Source organism: Microplitis mediator, chromosome 4 (genome assembly GCF_029852145.1).
Source record: "Microplitis mediator isolate UGA2020A chromosome 4, iyMicMedi2.1, whole genome shotgun sequence".
Lineage (NCBI taxonomy): Eukaryota > Metazoa > Arthropoda > Insecta > Hymenoptera > Braconidae > Microplitis > Microplitis mediator.
The window spans coordinates 10,473,547-10,497,444 of NC_079972.1; the positions used below are offsets into that span (position 1 = coordinate 10,473,547).

General features: G+C 31.1%; 1 protein-coding gene and 1 long non-coding RNA gene across 19 annotated transcripts in view; one reads left to right on the top strand and one right to left on the bottom strand.

Moving 5' to 3' along the window:
• Positions 1-23,898, top strand: part of LOC130666667 (uncharacterized) — a 215,993-nt gene that overhangs the window by 163,548 nt on the left and 28,547 nt on the right. For all 5 annotated transcript variants that reach the window (XR_008989724.1, XR_008989723.1, XR_008989722.1 and 2 more), the window contains exon 5: positions 19,271-19,388. This is a non-coding gene — a long non-coding RNA (uncharacterized LOC130666667). The remainder of the gene's footprint in view (positions 1-19,270; positions 19,389-23,898) is intronic.
• The window catches only part of LOC130666665 (uncharacterized), a 218,262-nt gene that overhangs the window by 103,280 nt on the left and 91,084 nt on the right, over positions 1-23,898 (bottom strand). For 3 of the 14 annotated variants that reach the window (XR_008989718.1, XR_008989720.1, XM_057467865.1), the window contains one exon: positions 7,819-7,974. The exons of 10 other annotated variants lie outside the window; for them this stretch is intronic. Coding sequence is in view for 1 of the 4 variants with exons in the window: in XM_057467865.1 (XP_057323848.1) it covers positions 7,967-7,974 (8 nt within the window). In the remaining 3 variants the exon portion in view is untranslated. Of the gene's footprint in view, positions 1-7,818; positions 7,975-10,085; positions 10,255-23,898 lie in introns of those variants that run through there. One more of the 14 variants, XR_008989719.1, reaches the window with a different exon arrangement.

The window sequence follows — 23,898 nt, forward strand, 5'->3', positions numbered from 1 at the left end:
TATTAATATAAACACCTAGTCATTTTTTTAGTAATTTATATGGTCTTATAATAGAGATAAAGTTGAAAAATTTTTTGATTCCACTTTTTTTAAATTTCGATCAAATTTCTGGGTCGAAAATTTTTGACCCTCGATAACTATGAATTAAATTTAATAAAAAAAAATTTTGCTTTAGTTTCCTCTGCTGGAAAATAAAATTTTGAGAACAAAACAAACTCATAAATTTAAAAAAATGGTCAATTTGTTACAGCAAAAAAATTCAAAGGTAATAAAAAGAAATATATAAGACGAATAGGTTGATTCCTGTTATTCTTGTCTCGTGTTGAGCTGCTATTGACCATAATCCTCTCATCGGACATATATTCACGTTCTGCCATTTCTCTTTTTTTTTTCACATACATATATATATGTAAGCATGTATACATATATACTTATTTATATTTATACATACATGTATACCGATAACACTAAATGCGATATGTTTCAATACGCGGATCGTATATTTTTCGATACAAAGTCCTCGACTCGCTCCAATTCCGATCGTGACGGGAAAACTTTAAAGAAATTGACCATTTCAAAAAAATACCGACGACTCGGCAAAAGAGATGCTCACTGCATTTTCTTCTCTTGAATATAAGCGCTCAATATATCGAAATACAGAGATCTATACTGGATATCTCGTTCAAGTCCTCTCTGGTAGCTGCCTCTGCTCCAGCTTTAGCTACCAAGCTACTACATATATATGTATATATACAACTTCTCCTATTTCCAGCTAATGATTTTCTTCCATCTAAATAAATATATATATACATAGAAAATACGTTCTTCTACTTATAGGTTTTTCGATGTAACACACTAGTATATAGAGCTCGCGTATGAAGGGAGATCCTGTTGCGACAGTCCCGTTAGAATTTGAATAGAATTTCAAGAAAAGCAATTTTCGGTTTTATCATTGTGTCGACAGTATATATACTTTTTCGATGAGGGGTTAGCGCAGGTGCACAAGACTCTCTTCATTTTGTATACTGTCGTAAGTTGATTCGAAGTGACTGCGTCTGCCTGTCGTTCCGATGATTGGTTATTAAAATAAACTAAAAGAAGCCTATTCCAGATTAAATAAATGATGGAAAAAATAATCGATTCTCTTGTCAAGATTTAACGAGCCCACATTTTCAATGCAATCATTCCGAAACTTTCTACTCGAAAACTTACTGAAAATAAATTTAATTTATTTTTTCTTTTATTGACTAAAAATAAATTATTTATTTAAATTATCGAGGATCAAAAATGCCGAATATAATTGAGTTATAAAAATACATAAATTTTAATCGAGTGATTTTCGAAAACTTTTTATGGAGAATTTAATAATATAAGTATATATATATTAGGGTGGCGCAAAAAAACCGACTATTTTTTTTTTTTCCATCTCGCATGAAAATTTGTTGGTTTACGATGTTTTAAGAAGCCTCTCAACAAATCAGCTCGATAAAAAATTTTTAAGAGGTCGCTCACGAATTTTGAAAATATAAAAAATGATCCAAATTCGGATTTTTATTTAAAAAATTTTTTTTTTCTCGTGGCAGCAATAGTTTATATTTGTAAAATCATGACTATGCTGAAAATTTCAGCCCAAAATATAAATATTTAAACGGCGCTCAAGAATTTCGAATATTAACTGATAATATGTAACTAATAGTTTGAATTAGTTTTTATAACTCAATTATTGTCATTTCACTTAAATATAACTTTTGCATAACCAAAAATATACAGAACAGTCTTAAACAATGAAATTCGGTCAGTTTTGAATAAGCGAAAAAACCTACCAATTGGATTAAAAAATAAAAAAGTATGTAAATAACTTATTATTTCTATTTCTCGGGTTATATTTTCATTCATTGTCATGCAAATTGATAGTAAAAAAATCGAGAAGCTTTATTATTAATATTTAAGGGTCGCTCAAAAACGTCCAAGAGACTGCGCTCGGAAACATTCAAAATTCTTGAGCGCCGTTTAAATATCTAAATTTTGGGCTGAAATTTTCAGCATAGTCATGATTTTACAAATATAAACTATTGCTGCCACGAGAAAAAAAAAATTTTTTAAACAAAAATCCGAATTTCGATCATTTTTTATATTTTCAAAATTCGTGAGCGACCTCTTAAAAATTGTTTATCGAGCTGATTTGTTGAGAGGCTTCTTAAAACATCGTAAACCAACAAATTTTCATGCGAGATGGAAAAAAAAAAAATAGTCGGTTTTTTTGCGCCACCCTAATATATATATATCAATTATAATTTTTTTTTTTATATTATATTTTTCAAATTATTAAAATTACTATAACTCGGAAACTATGGACTTTAGCGACTTGACTCATAGGACTTTTTTTGAAGGGAATATAATTTCCTATAAAATTTCTATTAACATTTTTAGTGTACTTTCATTGGTTTACGTTCTGTAAGCTAATAAAGGTCAATTTCATAGGAAAAATGAGTTCCGCAACGGACACAAGTGAAACAACTGGAATTACAGCTAAGTAACTATGGGCACTTTTGAAGAACACCAAATGCCCTACAGTTTGCGACCAAAACCGCCTTGATATCATGAAACGCAGCTGAATATTATAAAGTTAAAAAAAAAGTAATTTAATTTACGTGTATTTTAAATGGGAAATCTTTGAAAGCAAATGGCAAGTACTTAGCATTGGAATTAAGAGCTCATATTTGGTGAGAATTTTTTTTTTCGATGTAAATTGAGACTTTGTTTGAGCACTTAGAAAAAAAAAAAACTTTTGCGGAATTGAATCACCCTAATATATATATATATATATATATATATATATATATATATATATATATATATATATATATATATATATATATTTGAGTCAATTTTATGGTATCTGAATACGCGAAATATTTGCCTTGGTCTTTGAATGTTTCGGGTATACAGTGGCGTGTGTAAAATTCTATACCGAACTCTCTTGTATATATATATACATATACATATACATATATACATACGTGGAAAGACCAATGCCAATATTTACTCTGGTTGGTCCATAACGCGTAATGGATCGTAAAGCCAGACGCGCTCATCGTGTAACACGATACACGTTTGCCGTCAATTTCCAAATATTTTCTCTCTCTCTCTCTCTCTGAAACTAAATGAGAAAATGGGATGTATATCAAAGAGTTAGGCGCTTTTGAGGACATAACCGAGAATATCAGTCCCTGCTATTAAAGCTGCTGATGTTGATAATACTGAAACGCTAAATTGACAGAAATACTTAACTTTCATTTCTATGCAGAGTGCTCTCAATACCCGTAAACACAAACATGAAGACACTGACAACACATCATATTATACACTATCTCGTTAATTAAATATTTATCTCATATAATTACTGGAGCTAAAAATAAATCTGGGGTTAATAAAATTACTCGTTAATTTGACATATGAGTTTTAAAAACCGGGAAAAAAATCCACCCATACATATTTAAAGTAGTTTTGTGCTCCATATTCCTAAAACTTTATCCTACATGTGTTCCACATAGTTACATCAGTAGAGTGGATAAACTTTAACCGTATAAAATATTCACAAGTTAGTTATTCCACTTTCCCAAAGTGCAAGTCCAAAGTATGGTACATCAGTTTTTAAGTAATAGAGGAAACTCCGAGTTTCTGACGATCACGACTATCTATCTATAGCGTACCATCGAGCTTTGTGTCGGTATTAATAGCCAGTCTAGGTAGTTGCTGATATGGTACATGCTCAAGACTTAAACTCGATGCTAGATGAACCCAATGACCAACTATATACATATATTTTCCGAAAATATACATACATATACTTTAGCAAGCAGGAAACTAATTTAGCAGGTCGATAATAACTCGCAGTTGCAGGTTATACCGCACTTGTAGGTGGTGCCCCCTTATTCATCATATTCTCTATTATCTTTCTATTCAGAGTGAAAAGGCTCAGTGTAAAACGATATCTCTGGTGTACGTTCACCACTACAGTGATTTTAGTATAATAAACCTACACAGTTAGAAATTTTGTGTTAAATTCAACACAAATCGTGTGTTGCAAACGGTCTACACAAATTTTAGTGTTAATTCAACACATTGCGTTTGTGTTGATCTTTAACACAAATTTTATGTTAAATAAAATTGAACACATAAAATCTGTTCTTTTGACAGAAAATTTGTGTACATTTAACAGAACATTTGTGTAAATTTAACACATTTTTCGTGTTAAAATCAACTAATAAACATAAGCACATAACCTAACCAACTCAAGTATACTGATCTACCCTTAGTAGAACTTATATCAATTTAGCAAATAATTGAACCGGGTCAAAAAGATATGAAAGTTATCTAAAGTTAATTGTAAAATGTATATATTTAATTGTAAATAAATTATAATCCGAATTTCCCTGCAGACAATGCTGCTACAATGCTTTGCTTGGTTACGGTAATGAAGAATCGCGCGGGAACGTTTAGTCAAACAACACAAATTTTGTGTCAATTTTCGAATAACACAAGAAATGTGTTACATTCTAGATTTTCTAATCATTTAACATAAAAAATCTGTTAAAGTATAATAATACAAACAGTTTGTGTTGAATTAACAGATTTCTGTGTTAAAAATCAACACAAAAAATTTAACCAAATAATTTTTTAACACAAATACACAAAATTTCGAACTGGGTGGGGACATGTGGCAAATATCGAGATTTTTCCATACACATTTGTAGAATATACTACTTGATGCATGTACATGAAGTGCAATTTCTATTAACAACGTAGTAAAAATTTAGTTACTGGCTAGATGTCCCCACGGTACCAAAGTTTATGGGTAATTTTTACTCAAAAATTATCTGCGTGTAAAAATTTATTTACCGCTGAAAATTAAAAGGGTTTTTGGTGAACTATATCGAGCATAACTTGTCAGTTTTTTGTATAAATGGTATTGAAATGTGGCACTTTAGTGCGGCGACTCTATTGTAGTAAAATTAAAGTAACATGAAACAAGAGATAATATAAATTTAACGGTAGTTTTCGCAATGTTGCTACAATGCTTTGATTGGTTATAGTAATGAAGAATCACGTGGGAACGTTTAGTCAAACAACACAAACTTTGTGTCAATTTTCGAATAACACAAGAAATGGGTTACATTCTAGATTTTCCAATCATTTAACATAAAAAATCTGTTCAAGTAAAATAACACAAACGGTTTGTGTTGAATTAACAGATTTTTGTGTTAAAAATCAACACAAAAAATTTAACCAAATAATTTTTTAACACAAATACACAAAATTTCTAACTGAGTACAACACGTTGAGTTATTAATAGGGCTCTGCGTTGAATTTTGAGTATTTGGGTCGAATTATTCGAATCGCTTCACTTGGAATGATTCGAAATTTTGAGTGTGTTCTCACGTATAGTCATCACGTATTGTATGTAATATATAAGAATGAGGTAAATGAGAGTGAACATATTTATATGGAGATAAAAGGGAGGTACACATCAGAGCATTCGTATAATAAAAGGACGAGAAAATGGGCAGTGTGGAGTAAGAGAAGTTAGAATGGTGTCTACACCCTCGGCGAGTTAGTGTTCACCCACACACAAACGAGATTATGGCGGTAGCGGCAAAACCGCTAATGTGTTTATATAGTGGTGATGCGAAAAGGGTTGGGTTTGTAAATGTATATAGATATTTATGTAATGTACAAGTTGAAAGACTGAGTGAGTGAATGGGATGATAAAGAGAAAAGAGGAAAGAAACATGCGGTCATGATATGAATACTCAGCAGGTAAGAATATGACGGAAACAATTTAATAATTCTCTCTTAAAAGTTTGTTCTTTCTGCTGTAAGTTGTTTATTTAGACAAACCGTGGGCGCGCTTATATCATCTCAGACTTAAACTTTGTCGGCACTACCGCGATCCGACTAATTAATGAACCATCAGTCTGGACAATTAGCAATCATAGTTAAAGCAACTTTTTGTGACATGAAAAACCCATTTGTTTAATACGCAAACACCCACATTTAACTCTTTTTTTTTTAATACTTTTATTTGAAAGCCGAGTAATAAACACTGAAACTGTTTTCGTCTATTGTCAGTATACTTTTATACTTTTATTAGGCTTCTTTTTTTTTTCAGTTATATCCATTTCAACGCTTTCGAATAGTTACACTTTTATTTAATGCATTAGCGTCTCGGATAATCATCGCTGTACACGCTACGCATTTTTTCTTGGTCTGTGTGTGTATGTATGTAGGAGTTTGTGTGCTTGTGTGTGTTGTATGTTTGCTTTTTTTTGTTTTTTATTTTTATCTTACGTTCTTTCACAGCTGTTTCATCCACATCAGCTTATTCGCAGTTACACCCTCTCAAGGGATAACATCAAGCACTCAGTAAAATTGACAAGTTGCCGTGGAAAAAGTGTACGCTAATACCTCCCTTAGTTTCTTTATATAAAAGACCGGGAAATAATAACCAAGAAAATTTAAATGCACGTAATACAGTTTTGAAAAAAATCTTTTCATTTTTTTTTTTTTTAAATAATCTCCACATTTGTCTTTTGAACTGATAAGCTTTCATATAATTTCTTATCGTATTCAAAAGACGTCTCTTTAAAAATTTATCGTTCACAATATTACGTAAAATTTAATTTTTTTCAAAGCAAGAAAATTAAAAATAATTATTTACTTCCGGGTCCTTTATTTCCTTTCATCAATCCGCCAACTGTCGGAGAAAATCTTAAGAAAAATAATTCAGACCGACAGTAGGTGGAGCGGAAGTAAATAATTACAGGCAGAAAAATAAGTTTTAGCATGATGATGTATTTAAAAAACAAATAGTATATTTTTCAGCGGCTTTATTATATTTATCATGAGTATTTTTATTAGTTTTAGATCGAGTATACTTGGCCCGCTTTCCATTTTTGATGAAATTATCATTATTTTTATTTATTGTATATTTTCTTTGATGTTATATTTTATTGTATGGCTCGAGAATGATACAATAAAAATATATATTCGTTAGATAAAAAATATTATTGTTATTTACTTTCCACATAACAATCACTGCTAGTACAATATCATTTCTATTTTGTTATTATTATACTATCGCAAATTCTATTCTTGCAGTAATGATCATGTACTTCTTACGGTCGTTTGTCATTGAAGTGGTTGACAATAATACTTGTGAGCTTTTCAAGTCTTTCTTTTCGAATTTTTGCAATTCTATCTGACCTACTTTTACTTGATTCCATTGTCTCCATATATATATATATTTTTTTTAATATTTTTTTTTCAAATTTTCTTTTATCCGATCACACTCTGGCACACTCGCTCGCTCCATCGTAAACTCATCGTTTTTGTTCCAGATGTTCAGGAAATAATACCGACGTTCAATGAGTTTTCTTCATCCTTCAATAGAAAATACACGATTGTTCTGATAAGATCACTAACACACCTACGAAAATTCTTTTCGAACTCATTTCTCCTTCAATCACACTCGTTTTATCGCTTTTTTCCAAATTATGCCTTCAAGTATTATCTATATACACATATGTATGTACAGTAGTACTGGGTAGTGAATTCCGATCCACTTTGCCACCAATAAAAGAAGATAATAATTGAGTCTTTGATGTGATTGAGAAAAAAATTTAATTTTATAAAATCAGAGCTTTTTTATTCTAACCTACTTTACAAAAAAAGTTACAAGGACCCGGTGGTCTAGCGCCCGTGAATTTGAAGAGTGTTTAGGATTATTTTTTTGAATGAAAACAATGAACTGTGTAATTCAAACTTTGTAGATATATTATATCACTTCAAGTATACAAAAATATTATCATTAGAAACAATACAAATTTTTAATTAACTAAAAAATGGCACCAAAGTTGCTCTTCTCGGAAAAATGGACTGGGATAGTGGTCAAGTTTTGGCTTTTTTACTTATCTGTGAACAAAAAATGAAAGAAATTTCTTGATTAGTATGAGTGTAGTTATCGCAGGAACAGCCTGTGTAGAAATGAAAATTCGTTCCAAAAAGATTCCAAAAAAGTTCTGCATGTGGAACTTCTAAAAATGAGACAGATTAGAACTTCAAATGGAACTTTTTTGGAACATTAGTAATTTTGATGGTATAAAAAAAGTTTTTATGAGCAAATGTAGATTCAGAACAGGACGTTCTTGGAAATTTTTTGGAATTTTTTTTTGTTCTATAAAAAATTCAAAAGTAGTGATTTTGGAATGCCTTTTTTAGTCCTAAAAAAAGTCAAGAGTAGTGATTCTGGAACTTTTTTGAAATGTCTATATAAAATTCCAAAAAAGTTTTAAAAACGTCCTTTTTTGACTTTAAATTTGTTCCGAATCGGTTTGTCAATATTAAATTAAACTCCCTTTCGAAGTGAATTTCACTCCGAGGGAATTAAGAGAGTGAAATAAGTGATTTTCCAATGAGCCGTTTTCATAGATAAAGACCCAAATCATGAGATAAAATATTTGATTCGATGAGTAAAGTTATTATTTATCGAACAAAATGCTTCTCGTTCGGAAATTTCAGTTTATATCTGAGAACAGCTCATTTGAAATTTCCATTTGCTAATGTAAGTGCAACAAGGACAGTTCTGTTTGTTCACATATGTGTAAAAAAAAGAATAGATGGCATATCCTCTTAAATAACTAAACAGTCATCAGCTCCACATTCACTCCGGATATACTCAGCGTTCACTCCGCTAATTTTTTAGTGTATAAAAAATGACAAACCTTAAAATATATTTTTTTCAACTCGTTTGTCATCATCTTATTAAATTTATTTTAAAAATCACAATTAACATAAATCAATAAACCACATACTAATATATGTGTGAAAGCCGAGTTAAAAATAAGTGTCAGTAAAAAATAAAAATTTGAATCTCAAAAGATCACCTGGATACAAAACTTTAAAAACTCAATCAACTTTTTATATCAAAAAAAATAAAAATAATTTTATACATAATTTTTTATTGCCTAGTAACTTTTATATTTTTCGATAAATTTAAATATTAAACTTCTGAAAATGTTACGGTTTATTTAACTTACAAACTTCAAGAGGTCAAACGGAAGTAATAAGTAATTTTGATTATACAGTAGAAACTAGAGCAAAAAGCCACTCGATAAAATTACATATTTCGCAATACTTTCAGTAATTGTTTTACTTTATCATTCCCTAAATCAACTACGAGAATTTCAAACAATACTTCCAAACAATAATACAATCTTATTACTTTTAATTATCAACTATTATCTTCAATCAATAATCAAAACTATCCGCTCGTTAAATTAGTGTCCATAGAAAGCCCTAAAAAAAATAAAAATGAAAGAAAAAAACCGGCAATGGCTCACAAAGTGGGTGCACAGATAGACCGACGAGTTATACGCTCGTCGACAAACTGGTAAGTGTAAAAAGTGTGTAGCGTTGTCATGCAGGTATCGGATTCTCTATTCACAGGATCCGAATATATCCGTGGGATTGGGAAAATAACACCAGTAGGAAAAGTACACATTTAAAGTCCGCGTCTATACAAATACAAGTCCTCAGAGACTGCCGATAGAATCAGTACACCGTCGCCAGGATTTCGATACATTCACGTTGGTTTAATTAATTTAATTGTTAAGCGATACATTGAATTGCGTTTGTACAATTTCTGTTTCAGCATTCACTAGACAGTAATATAAACAAGTATTTACGAACATATGTTTGAATATCTTTAAGTATACTCGAGGGTATTTCTTGGATACATCAACACAAACGAAAACGACTAACAGCAGTAATTTACATCAGTATATGTTGAGTAGAGCAAATCGATCTTGCAGATACATACTCTTACTCCTACTCTTACTTAAACTCTATCTTACTCCGACTCGACTTGAACTCCTACTTCGTACTTATATCTATAGATGTAATACACTATCTCTATCCGGTGTAGTAATGCGTCGACATCTCGATCGATGCCGGTTTCCTTCTGGTTTATGCGTGTGTATCAAGACGATACGAGCTAGGAGAATATGAGGGAGTAGTAAACTCACACATGGATGTGTGTGGGTGTGTGTATGTGGATGCCTCGACCCGTATCACAGGTCTTGACTGTCCATACGGGATGTCGTTGCTGGAAGAGTGAAGGGTAGATACTACACGGTGGATGAGAGCAACCGAGTCCATACGTTATTCAGCAGCAAGCCGGAAGCCTTGGGGATCCTGAAACGAGTTGCAATCAATTTCAGCCTTCGGTCTCGTATTTAATTCTTAAATAAAATAATAAAACTCTAAGCTACATTATATGGCTACGGTAGATTCTACTTGACCACTTGAATTGTATATTTATTTTTATTAAATATTTACTTTATAACTTGGTTTTTTTTTTTTTTTAAATTTTATTGAGGACAAATTTATTACGTGAGGTATTGATTGGAAACTTTTATTCGTTTCTTTATTTTGAGACTGGAAATTTAAGTGACTTTTAATCCAAGGATTATTTTTTTTGTTAAGTCTTCAAAGCTATAAAAATATTAGACTTAATTAAAAATAAAAAAAATTAACGTCTGTAATTATAATGCAGCAAAAATGTTTTTCGACATTAACATAAATTTATATTTTTCATGTGCTGGCAAAGCAATTATTTTTGTTAACTTAATAAGCCGTTTAAAGTCATTATAAATGAAAAAAAAAATAAAGAAAATAAAATAAAGTTGAAAGAACTGAGAATAACGTGCTTACAAGTTGTCACTGTGCAGTTATTTTCATTGAATTTCTTGGAAACATTATTTCTCGAGCGTTCTCCAATGCACCAGCCTGGATTTTCTGTTTCCCTCTGGGCGCAATACAACCCACCAACCAGCCAACTTTCATCTCGTCCTGATAATACTTCTTTTCATGACGTTCTTTCTCAACTCAGGCATTATTTTTCGACGGGTTTTCACTAACACGTCGACAATAACCGACGTATCCGAGTTTTGTTTTGTGAAAAATTTATACTCTGCAGTAAAGTCTTATATGAGTATCATACAAAGCTGCTGGTGTTGGTACTGGTACTATTACTGGTACTGGTACTGGTACTAGTACTGGTGCTAAAGCAGCTTCTCTCAATATTTTATATTTCTTTCTATCTTACCCTCCCAGGCATGGATTCTATTTCACTCGTACCGTGTCTACGCCCAGATACCTTTTGCCTAGCGTCTATCTACCCTTATGTGGCCAATCGCTCGGTCTATCATAACGACTGGTTGCCTTTCAGCTGGAGCGTCCTCAATTGCTAGGCATAAACGCGACCACGACACAAGCACACGCTATTTTATATAACACCGACCGCAACCTGGGATAAAATAAAAATGCGTCTCCCTTTACCGTGACCTTAAAGCTCGGACGCTTCTCATAAAGAAATTACTAAATGTTAAAAAAAATATGGAGACATGTATACACGAACTGGTACTATATATTATATTATTAATAAATAATATGAGTATTAATAGAAAAATGATTAATATTTAACCTATTTTAAGTCATAATCTAGATAAATATATTAACTGAAATAGCTATCAATTAGACATGACAAGGACATTTAACTAGTGCTTGTTATGCATGTAATAACAATCACATTTGTTTTATATTTTATACTCATATGGAAATATATATAAATAACTTGAATATATTATAATAAATTTGATCAATATCGGATCTTGATTTATATCCATCTCATTATTATTTTTTTTAAATAAGTCGACGGCGCAAGTATTATTATTTAATGAGATAAAGTCTTTTAGTAATCAATTTATTAAATAATTTAATTAATTAGTTCTGGAATTGAATTATTTTACAGGATGAAAATTTTATCTATACATTGTGAAAAGAACGGTGTTAAAAATGGACTCAATTTAACATCACGCGGTGTTTAAATAATATAACACCGGCGTAGGCGATGTATTTTGGCGGTGTTACAACGGTGTAAAAAAAATTGCACGTATAGAAATTAGAAAAAAAATGTATTATATATAAAAAAATATAAAAATTGAATGAATATTATCTGGAGGAAATTTCAATTCCGCTACACGCAGAGAATTTTACGGTATTTTTTGCATCAAGAATTTTTAGAAAAATGACTATAGCTATAGTAACATGAGGACATTTTAAAATACATCGAACAGAATTTACAAGGTGCATTGTAATTTTGACAAAGCAACAGATAAAATTTATACCAACTGTATAGTAAAATTTATTAGGTTAAATCAGAATATTTAGTATGCAGTTGGTATAAATTTAATCTGTTGCTTTGTCAAAATTACAATGCACCTTGTAAATTCTGTTCGATGTATTTTTTAAATTTCTGCAGTATCGGTAATTTGTAGAATAATTCCATACTGTCCCCATGTTACTATGACTATAGTAATTTTTCTATAAATTTTTTATGCAAAAAATACCGTAAAATTCTCTGCGTGTATGTAATTATTTAAATAATTATTTGTGTTATACGTAATTTATTAAAAAATTACACAATTTTACGCCCACCATTTCAATCACCGATAATTTAATTAATTAATAAAAATACTATTTAATTGTAGTGATCGAGTAAGTAAAAATATTTTCAACACCATAAAATATTTCAACACCGGGAAATTTTTTTTACACCGGTGAAGAATATTTACACCCGCGGCGGTTTTATTTTAACACCGCTTTCGATGTTGAAATTTAACACCAAAAATTTTAACACCTACACCGCCCGGACTTACCCCGTTTTTTTTACAGTCTGGGATTTTATGGTTTATTACATAAAAAATAATTATAGAAGAGATTGGGGTAGAATTTGTATCAGGGGCAGAGGGAAAAATTAAAAAAAAAAATGATTTTTTTTTGTTAAAATTTTCGAGTGACCGTTCTACTTCAAATGATTGAGTTGCTTAATATCTTTGATAATAATTCTTCGAATTATATATGGTCATAATTTTGGAAAAAAATTTCGATTAAATTTAAGAGAAATTTCAGTTAATTGTTAAAATAATGTGCAACTGTACAAAAAAGTTGAAAGTTATTATAATTTTAATGGGTTTCATAAACTACTTATTGTAATAATCGATATGCACGTACATCTTATCCACGGAATTGAAAAGTGAATTTAATTGTTTAAAAATGTAAAAGCAATATCATTAAAATAATAAACAGTATGAGTAAAAAAAATAATTTCTAGACAATTTAAGAAGAAAATGAGAAAATAAAGGGGGCCTAGAAAATGAGATAGAGGAATAAAAATAAGAATAAGAAACGTGCCTAACGGATGGTGAAGTGTGTCTCTGGTGGTTTTAACCCATAGTACTGTGAATATAATCATGGGAAACTGGAATTATTTGAACAAGACGTGACACCACCTCTATTTAGTATTTGCAGTTCTCTATTCAGACGCTTATTTTAAAACTAAACGACAACGACAGAGCCAACTTTCATTTCACCCCCTTGTCTTTGTCGTAGCAAAGAGACACGATGAAGAAAATAAAATAAAGTTTACTACAACTCAGCCATGCCAGCGGATTCCTGCTTCAATTCCCTTAGCCCTTCTCATTTATTTCCTCTTTGTGGAAATGATTCTCGCTTTCTTCCGCCCCAACTTTTCAATGCACTTTACTCCATAGGCTAATAATTACATTAGACAAGAGAATAAGAACAGAGACTGCTTACGAATGATAATAACAATAGCAGTAACAACAGAAGATAATAACTCGAGGATATCAAAAATACTTCGAGACTAAATTAATTCTTGTCTCTATTTTTTCTTCATCGCCATTACATCTTGGATATGATCTCATCTGACTAGTTTCCGTTCTTCCTACGCCCTCTTAGCTGTATATTTTATCATCAACTCAAGTTCACTTATACTCGGCAATAATAATAATATATTATATAAAAAAGATAAATATATAAATGATGAATGCATGGCGTTGGCGGTCATCTTTGCTCTACGTGAGTGCAGCGAATCGAGATGAGATTACTAACGGGTTTTCTATACACTACACCTATATACTATAGCTAGTATGCTACGAGTAGAATGAGTTCAAGTTGGAGTAAGACGATAGAGCAATAAAAGAACAAGATGAATAAAGCTAAAGATAATGCCACAACTATACATTATACTCACTCTCCTACGAGGGTTTTAAACTCTCCAGGCACACGTACATGGGATAGGTTTTTACACGGACAAACTCAAGACCGTTAGCTGAGAAACATCTGATGATGTAGGTCTATGTGTACGCCTTGATTATGTAGTCTATCAAAAACGAGTTACCTAAACTGCGGCTGAATAAATAAAAAAATCAAATTTATAATGGAAGCTACCCGCGTTAAAAAAGTTAATTCTAAAAATATTCTAAAAAAGTTCATAGTTGTGAACTTCAGAATTTGAGATAATTTTGAAAAAATTCAAGAGTAAAAATAGTTTTCAACTCAGTAGTTTTTAAAAACGCATTTCCGAATTTGTCGAGCAAAAACATCCGATGAAAATTTTGCTGGTTTGAAAAACATTGAAAAAAAAAATTTCGAAACCGTGCACAGTAAAAAACAAATCGTTCAAGTGTGAAAAAAAAGCGTGTGTTCAAATTCTGAGTGTTGAATTCTTGGAAAATTTGTTACTTTTAACTAAAGACAAGATTTTTGCCTTATTTTTGAAATAAATAGTTCAAATTTTTGATATTACGGGGAAAATATCGGTCTTAGTAAAAAAGTTTTCGACCAAAAGTTGGGGGAAATTTAATTTTATTAAAAAAATGTATCTTATGATTTTCTTATACGATCAATATTTTCGCCGTAATTCAAAAATTAAGATTCATAATGAATGATTCAAATTTTTGTTAATTTTGAAATTACGGCTTACTTATTAGTCCTAAGAAAAAATTATAAGAGACATTTTTTTTAGAAAATTAAATTTCCTACAACTTTTGTTTCAAAACTTTTTTCATAAGACCAATATTTTTCCCGTAATATAAAAAATTTCACACCACTAATTATTAATTATTTTTAAATTAACGCAAAAATTCTGGCCCTACCTTTAACATATTCGTGTAACTTTTTTTAGCACTCACAACATGTTAAAATAACCTCTAAATGAGTGTAAAACGTTCGTTTTACACACGATATGTGTTGATTTTGACGAACCCTTTTTTACTGTGTGTGAACGTTTTTTGATTTTTTATCAGAACTTTTCAAAAACAAGGTTTGGAGTTGGAAAATTTCTCTAGTCAAATTTGTTTAGAGTTCCAAAAATAATCAACCAAATTTTCAACTGTCTCAAATTTGAAAGTTCACGCTTATGATCTTTTTTGAATTGTTTTTGGAGTTACCTCTTTTAACTTCCGTAGTACAGATTAAGAATAATAATAAAGATGATAATTAAGTATATAAAATATGTAATCTAAGCCCAGACTATGTTTAAGTATAAGCAGTTTAATTCCATGGCCTTAAATTGACAGTACAAAAAAAAATTCAGTGTAATATTAAATAAAAAAATATATATGCGGGTCTTGTGGAAAAAGAAACAGCTGAGGTTGTTTTAACTCTGAATCCCTCATTTCCCAGGATCTACAGTGCACACAGTCTAGCTGTGTATATACATATACATATATATGTATATAAAAGAAAAAACATAAAGTTTGTTACTCATTAACTCACTGAAACTTTATTTCAAACAAGAAGTGCAATACAAACTATACAATCTGCCAGGGTAATTAAAAAATATGAAACACTGAATTTTTTATAATTATCTGCGGTCAAAAGATGTGCAAACTTTTCAGTTTGTTTAACTTTGTTTATTTATTATTATTTAATCCAAACTTACAAATAAATTACGCCACCGTGTAACGAATCATGGAAACTGTAGTAGATTTAGTTTATGAATGATCGCAGAATTATTTACTCTGTGGTAAATTATATTTTGATATGTTTGACATGCATATATATATATGTTCAAAAGTACCTATAATAGACATGATGTAAGTGGGGAGGGTTATTGTGGTCGTATGGAAACTTAGTTAAAAGGGATTCAAAGGGTGAGAGGAAGTAGTAGATGTTAAGATGTATAAGGTTCACTATATATTTGTTACCAAGTTGCCCAAGTTACAAGGCGTCGTTAATTACCTCAGATTCTCTCTTTCTATCTCTCCCTCTCCCTCTCTCTCTATAATTTTCTCGTACTGCAATACGCATTTAGCACTGTCACCACAGACTTTAAGCATTACATTATACTGTCATACAATACATGCATACATACATTAATATATATATATGAATATGAATATGAAACTTAATTTGTCTAAGAAATAGAGCTTTTGAATAAACAAGCCATTAAAATACCAAGAGAAATTCGAGGCTAAAATGAAACATGATTTTGAAAAAAAAAAAAAAAATAATTATAATATTTAGGAGAGGGTGGGGTAAGTCGCCCCGAGAAAAGTGGGTTTTTCACCCCGAGTCAAAAAAGTAACTTAAGTAGATTTGATTTTTTGACTCAAATTTAGGTCAACTAAACCAAAACCAAGTAGAATTTGACTTTTTTTACTTAAATGGATACTAAGTAGATCAAGTTAGCCAAAGGGAAGTCAAAAATGGATGGTAAACACTTTTGATTTTAACTCGCTTTTGGATAACTTGACCTAATTACACGCAGAGAATTTTACGGTATTTTTTACATTAAAAATTTATAGAAAAATTACTATGTCATAGTAACATGAGGACAGTATGGAATTATTGTACAAATTACCGATACTGTAGAAATTTTTAAAATACATAGAACAGAATTTACAAGGTGCATTGTAATTTTGATAAAGCAACAGATTATATTTTATCTAAGAAATTTAAATTTCTTAATCTGTTGCTTTGTCAAAATTACAATGCACCTTGTAAATTCTGTTCGATGTATTTGAAAATTTGAATCAAAACAGCCAAATTTTAATTATTTTTTTAACCCGGACGTCTTTAGTAAAAAATGTTTTTTTTTAGTTTTAAAAAATTTTTTCTTTGGTAATTAGAGGAACCAAAAATGAACCAAGACTTCAGAGTAAAATGGGTCACTAAAATTTTTTGTTTGAAAATAATTACTTTAAATTTTTGAACGTAGAAAATAAAATTCTCGATTGAAAGTAAATATTTTTTATTAGAGAATTTTTTTTTGAAAACCTCAATTTTTTCGGATGAAGTAGAAATCTCTGACCAACACAAATTCTCTTAGCTCAAGAAAATCTTGACTTGGTTTCCAAAATATTTTCTTGACTCAAGACACCTTTTTTTCTGTGTACTTTGCTCAGATTCTAATGTATATTCAAAAATTTTATCAAAATTACTAAATAAAAACAAATAAAATTTATTTACAGTGGCTCATTTCACCTCAGAGTATCATTTTTACTCTAATTTACTAAGGTCATTATTTAAAAATCATTATTTATAAACGTTGTCTGGATGTCATCCAACCTGATGTATGATTATATTATATGTGTATTTATTTTATCATTTATTAATGATATATGTTATTTTGATATTTCATTTGTCATGTGTGTTTTTATCTGATAAGGCAACGGTTAAATCGCGTCGGTCTCGATTTGAATGAAACTTTATTTCGTAGATTAAATCTAAATATTGATCTGGCTTTTTTTTATATTTTGTTTTACATGTCGATCATGTTAACTCGACTATTCCTCATATAAATATTTCAGTAAATATCCATTGTATTTTTTTACACCGATTTCATTTCATATTATTAATTATTAAATTTCCCTCGAGTTCTATTTCAGGGTTTAATTATTTTTAATGATGAAATTCAATATTTTCTTATAAACTAATGATTTAATTAAAATGTTGATAAATATTTTGTTCATTTATGAGTAATGAGAACAATTTATTTATAACGAACCTCAAAAGTTTACCGAAACAAAGAATTTGTTTCTAAAATTTTTCTCAAACAATAAAATGAGATAAATTTTCCAGAACAATTATATTTAAAAAAATTGATTAATAGTTCATTAAAATAAATGAAACATATTTTTAAAAAATGTAAATAAAGTGCACACAGTAAAAAGTCAATTTGCAAAGTTAATTAATCAATTTTTCATTTATAATTTTTTTCATAAAACACGAAATCTTTAGTATATATTTTAAAAAATTTTTAAGTTAGCGCTCTTTCAACATTATAATTATAAAGTTATTTATAATGATTATATCTCGGAATATACATATAAAGTGGGCTCGATTATTATCAGAATGCTAATGAAGTTTTCGCTGAGACAATGTGTTTAATCGTAGCGCGCACTCGGAATTTGGAACGTCGGGTGAGTGTGTGTGTGTATGCACCGAGTAAAGAAGACGGAGACTGTGTTCACATGAAAATGAGGTTGAAAAAATAAACCCCAGATAACCTATACAGGCATTTAAGTCCACACTTTTAAATATTTAAAAACAAACAACACACATACAGATTAACAACAGCAACAACAACAGCAAAACGAAAAGGGTTGAGCGATGCAATTGCGGGAGGTTTGCAATAATTGCTACGATCTTCCTCAGATCTGACCCTTGTTACTTGGATAATCTTTATCGTGACCAGCGAATTCAATTACCGGTCTCTTGTTGCCCCAGAGCGTAACTTTACCTGCTGAAATAAATGCGCTTGCTCACACGAGCTGACTACATACGTATACACGGTTAATAGAAAGAGAGAGTTATATCCATATATATATATATATACACATATATAGGTATCGTTTGTGAAGTTAAAGTATAATCACAGAATGCACGCCAACGGATTATAGTTGAATTAGCTCTGTGGGTGAGCTCTCTCGAGTTCTCTGTCATTCGATAACCGTCCGCGACCTCTGATTCATAATCAGCTATATTAACAATTTAATTTACCCCTTAAATTGCGGATAAATCATCCCACTAAAATATGATAAACTCATTATTATTAATGACGTTTTATATATTAATAGCTCTGCTCTATATATTCATTTATATTTAGCAGATTATTGATCTATTTGTTTGGCTATATATATAAATATATATAATAAATAAAAATTTTAATAACTTGAATCCAAGTTCCGGTTTTTATTCCGTATACAAATATGAATATGATATACTTGTTGTTAATATTATTTTATATAAAATGTATATATGAAGGCTTTTTTGGTTTGTTTGTTTTGATTTTGAATTCAATAAAGTTGGTATAATTAAAAATTTTTATTTTTTTTATTAGATAAAAAAATATGATGATAACGAGGTCAAACACGAGGCGGAATTTATGCTGCGTTTCACCAGCTCCCGGTGGATCTATAAATGCAATCGGTTTGAATATTCAGTCAGTAAAACACCAGGTTAAGTAAATTCTGTTTGTAAATATATATATATATATATATATAGATATTTATATTTGTATATGGAGTATTTCGTGTCAAACGAACCGATCAAAATTCCCGCTTAACCTCATTCGATTACAAAATTATTATACAGTTTTTTTTCCCTAAAGAATCATCATTTAAAAAACTTTTTTTTTTTTTATTAATTTCGAAATTTGGCAGGGAAAAAATTTTGTAGTCAATTTTTTGTACAAATTTAAGATAATTAATAATGAATTTATTTTTTGGGTCTAAAATTTTGATCTGATTTTAGTGTAACTGGACTGCATTTGGACGAGTTGATCTATTTTTAAATTGTTATGAAAATTCTAAGTTGTTTTTGATCTAAAGACAATCAAAAACAGACTAAAAATTATTGAAAGTCTGAAAATAGTCTAAATAAGGAATAGTACGGGTAAAATTCAATTAAATTTCCCATATTAATTAATAAAATTGAATAGAAATAACTTAAAATTTTTATTTTATTTAAAACCGATCGAATTTTTCGACACGGGTTTGTAAAGACTCTGATTAAAAATAATGATTCAAAACGATTTAATTTTACTACTATATAGATATACATTCATGATTTAGTGACTCGTTTTGTTTAACCAGGGGATAATAGTTAATTTTTAATTGATTTGAACTCAAATTTTTTAATGGGAAAAAATAATTAAATATGAGTTGATCCTTTCAATTAAATTTGGTGATAAAAGAACACGATTATCATTTTTCTTTCATAATGATCAAATATATATTACGGCTGTTTTATACAGTAGGGGAGAGGGGGGGAGAGCAGATTGGGCCCCTTAAGGAACATAATTATAATATCGTTCATTTTTTTACGCGTTTTCTTCTTTTTAGACCCTTGATACTTATTTTCACTTCATTATGCTGCGTCTATTAAAATTGAAAAATCAAAAATTAGGGGCAAAGTGGGCCCTCCAAAAAATTTCGGATTTGATATTTTTAATTCTTTACACGTGTGATATTTGCAAATAACTATAAAACTATTATCCGTCCGAATTTATTGATGTATAGAAAATTTTGAGGGGCCCACTTTGCCCCTATATTTTTTGAAGTCTTAAAAATTTTAAGAGGCCTACTTTTCCTCCTCCTCCTCTACAGCTATAATTATATTCTAGAATATGTAAACCATATCTATTGAAAATGAATGACATCTATGCAGTTTTGAATGTTCTATTGTACACGGAGAAAAATGGGCTTAAGAAATCTACGAAATTTATTACGCTGTCCGTTATTAAGCCCATTTTTCTCAGTGTACGAATTTTTTTCTATCTAAAGTAAAAATTCTGCAAATAAATTATAAGTCTATATATAAGAACAGCCAAATCAATCGTACAAAATAATTTGCTCCTATCGGTATTTCTGCTATAAATAAATAAGTCAATCGTGGGTCTCAATATAGTCTAGCATTGTAAATTCATTAGATTAATACCAGCTCTATACGAAGCTGCCGTGCCCCAACGAACATATATAACTTTTAGCGAGGCGCATGTCGTTTATAAGCGCGGTACTACCCAACATAAATTTCTCCAGAGGAATCAAGAACGTTTCAAAGGTTATATCTGAGAGATCCTTACGCAGTTTGTGTGGTTGTTGGTCGGCATGTGAAATTGCGGTAAGTTAAAGATAGCGTACACAGTTTAGTTCTGTACCGAGTACGTAGTAAAGGAGCCCCTTGTAGTTATAGTTTGTTTTAAGTGGGAGTATATATATATAAACATAAATATATATAACAGTGTGTAGAGCAACAGCACACGTCTTTTGCTTGTTGGTCTTCGTCTTGGTCTTGGTCTTGGTCTCTATCTTGGTCCTGGTGTATCGTGTATACTTCTGTATTATATACAGAATACTCTGATATCCTTACTCGGTTGAGCGCGAGCCAAATAGCTTCGATATATCATGATACATATATATAGAGTAGGGGCATTATTAAATCATGCTGCAGTTAGTAATTCAGTTTCCTAGAACGTGCTTGAGTTTGGTACGTGTCTCGTGTCGATTATTGAACGATAACAAGCTTCGCGATATCAAGCGACTTCGGGCAAAGAGCTGCCGAGGATTCGACGAGAAAAATATATATCTCACCTAGTAAAAGAGTAGGAGAGACAAAGTTACAGACACAGAGCTCGAGATTGAAACAGAGATGGAGAGAGTTTGATGTATATAGAGTACAAGGGTGGACAAGGGAAGTGATGTAAAAGCGGAAGAGGAAGTAAAAGAGGATGGGAAGGAGAAAATCGCGTCCGGAACTAGACGGGATGATGGTTCGATCTCTCAGCAACTACGACAACGAGAATAGAACTCTAGTGAACGGTTGTGGGAGGTAGGGTGATGATAAAAGCCCCTCATATATAGATAGATCGAGATGGGCCAGGGACACAGGGCGCCAGGAGGGAAACCCGACGCGAGAACTTGAGCAAGTCCGATTGGCACGGACCAGCCTCTGTACCAGACTAGATCTGGCCGGGCGTCCTTTCTCTATTTCCAACTCTCAGTCTCTCCTCTTTAACTTTTTCTCGCTCACTCACTTCCGTAGTCGATCCCCAAAAGTATAGGTATATTGGTACCGCGACATTCGTTCACTCTGATTCACTCTTTGCTTGCATCTGCCCAAGTAAATTGATTCCCGGAGTGGACATAATGTTCAACTGGGTAAAACTTTTTGCCAACAGGAGCTCAGAGCAATCATAATAGCGACGCTAGATTGAATTGTGAATTGAGTTGGTTGTGTGTGTTATTTTTTTTTTTTTATTTATTTGTTTTTTTTTGTTGGCAATACAATAATTTATATTTGTTCGTAGATATATAGATAGACTATATTTATCGGCAGATGATAAATTAAATGAGAGTGACAATTTAAATGGATGAAAAAAAAACGGTCGGTGTCAGAATATTTTTTGCGATGAGAATTTCATCAGCTATGGTGGGTCCTTTTTTTTACTTTTTTTTTTTTTTATAATGAAAGTAAAAAAAGAAAATGAAAGCAAAGAGGCGATAGGGTGACAGTTGTGTCTGTAAAATTGGCGGGTAGTTAATTGTCACAATGCTGATCCCGAGGATAAGGCGGTAGAACAAATGGATGAGAGGGTAGTAAATGGAGGATAAAAATAAAAAGTATTGAGGGGAAGCTAGATAGCCAACTTGTCGTTAATCGGTGAGCTATAGGCGTGGAAGCGACAAAAAATAGCGGCGACGCGTCAGCAATGAATTGTAAGTGGATCGAGATGAGCGGTTCGAACACGATGAGATCGAAAGGACGAGAATGATGGGGACCTGAGGCTGGGGGTGGAGGTAGAGGTGGAGACAGAGGAACTAGAGCCGGGGCCAAAGGCTGGAGGATGAAGAGGATAAGCGAGAAAGTGCACGAAGAGTAGAGTGGATGACTGGATAAAAGTGGACGGGGTAGTGGGAACCTAAGTGAGATAAGGGGGCTTTAGTAGTTTCAGAAGACAATGCCGGCCATAATTGGATCACGAGACTCCTGCTACAGAATCCTTAATTTTGTCGATTGGTTCACTCCTCCCACTCACTCTCCTTCTCGTTTCTTTAATGCCATTTTATACACTTCTTTTTACCTTAGCTATATACCTTTTGTCGCTACTCTGTAGAGTATACGTACACGTGTGTATCCGATTTGATATAAAAAAAAACTAAGACACCCTGCAGTCAGTAACATCTGCCGGTGCCTTAGTCGAGTACAAAGTGTACAAAGTGCACTAACGCCTTGCTCATTTCCTTTTAACTTTCGCATTACCTCCATATTTGTCTTTATATTTTTATTCCATTTTCTCAACATTGATTCTCATCGGCGTATCTGATGAAGAACAAGATGTCATTGGCTGCTCTGCCGTTCGTGGATGGAGCCGCCAATGCGTCTCTTATCCGCGTCGTGAAATTCAATTGCCTTTCATTTCCAATGTCTTGACGGATACTATTCTTAAGTATACATTTGATCGATTTACTCTATCGTGCAATCATAAAAAGTTATTTTAACCTTTTTCTTATTTTTATCTTCATCTTTATCTTTATGTCTATCTTACAATCGTTTCAGCAATTTTATTTTATTGCTTTTAAAGAAATAATTTAACTGATAAAAGTTATAGAAATGTTGCAGTATTTTTTTTATCATCAAAATTTTTATTTGCAAGTAATTATTATTTTTTTTTATCGGGGTTTTAGTTACTGTACATAATTTTTTGGAAGACAAACGTTTTCGAGAATCAAATCAAGATTTTCTTGAGCCAAGAGAATTTGTCTTGGTCAGAGATGTTTTTTCAAAAATTTGAGGTTTTCAAAAATAGTTTCTTGAATCAAGAATATTTAACTTCAGTCGAGAATTTTTTTTTCTCTGCACTTATATTCAAAAAGTCCACACAGAAAAAAATAATTTCTTGGCGCGAAAAATTTTTACTCGCCCAAGAAAATTTTTACTTATCTTAAAAAATTTTTTCCATTATAAATT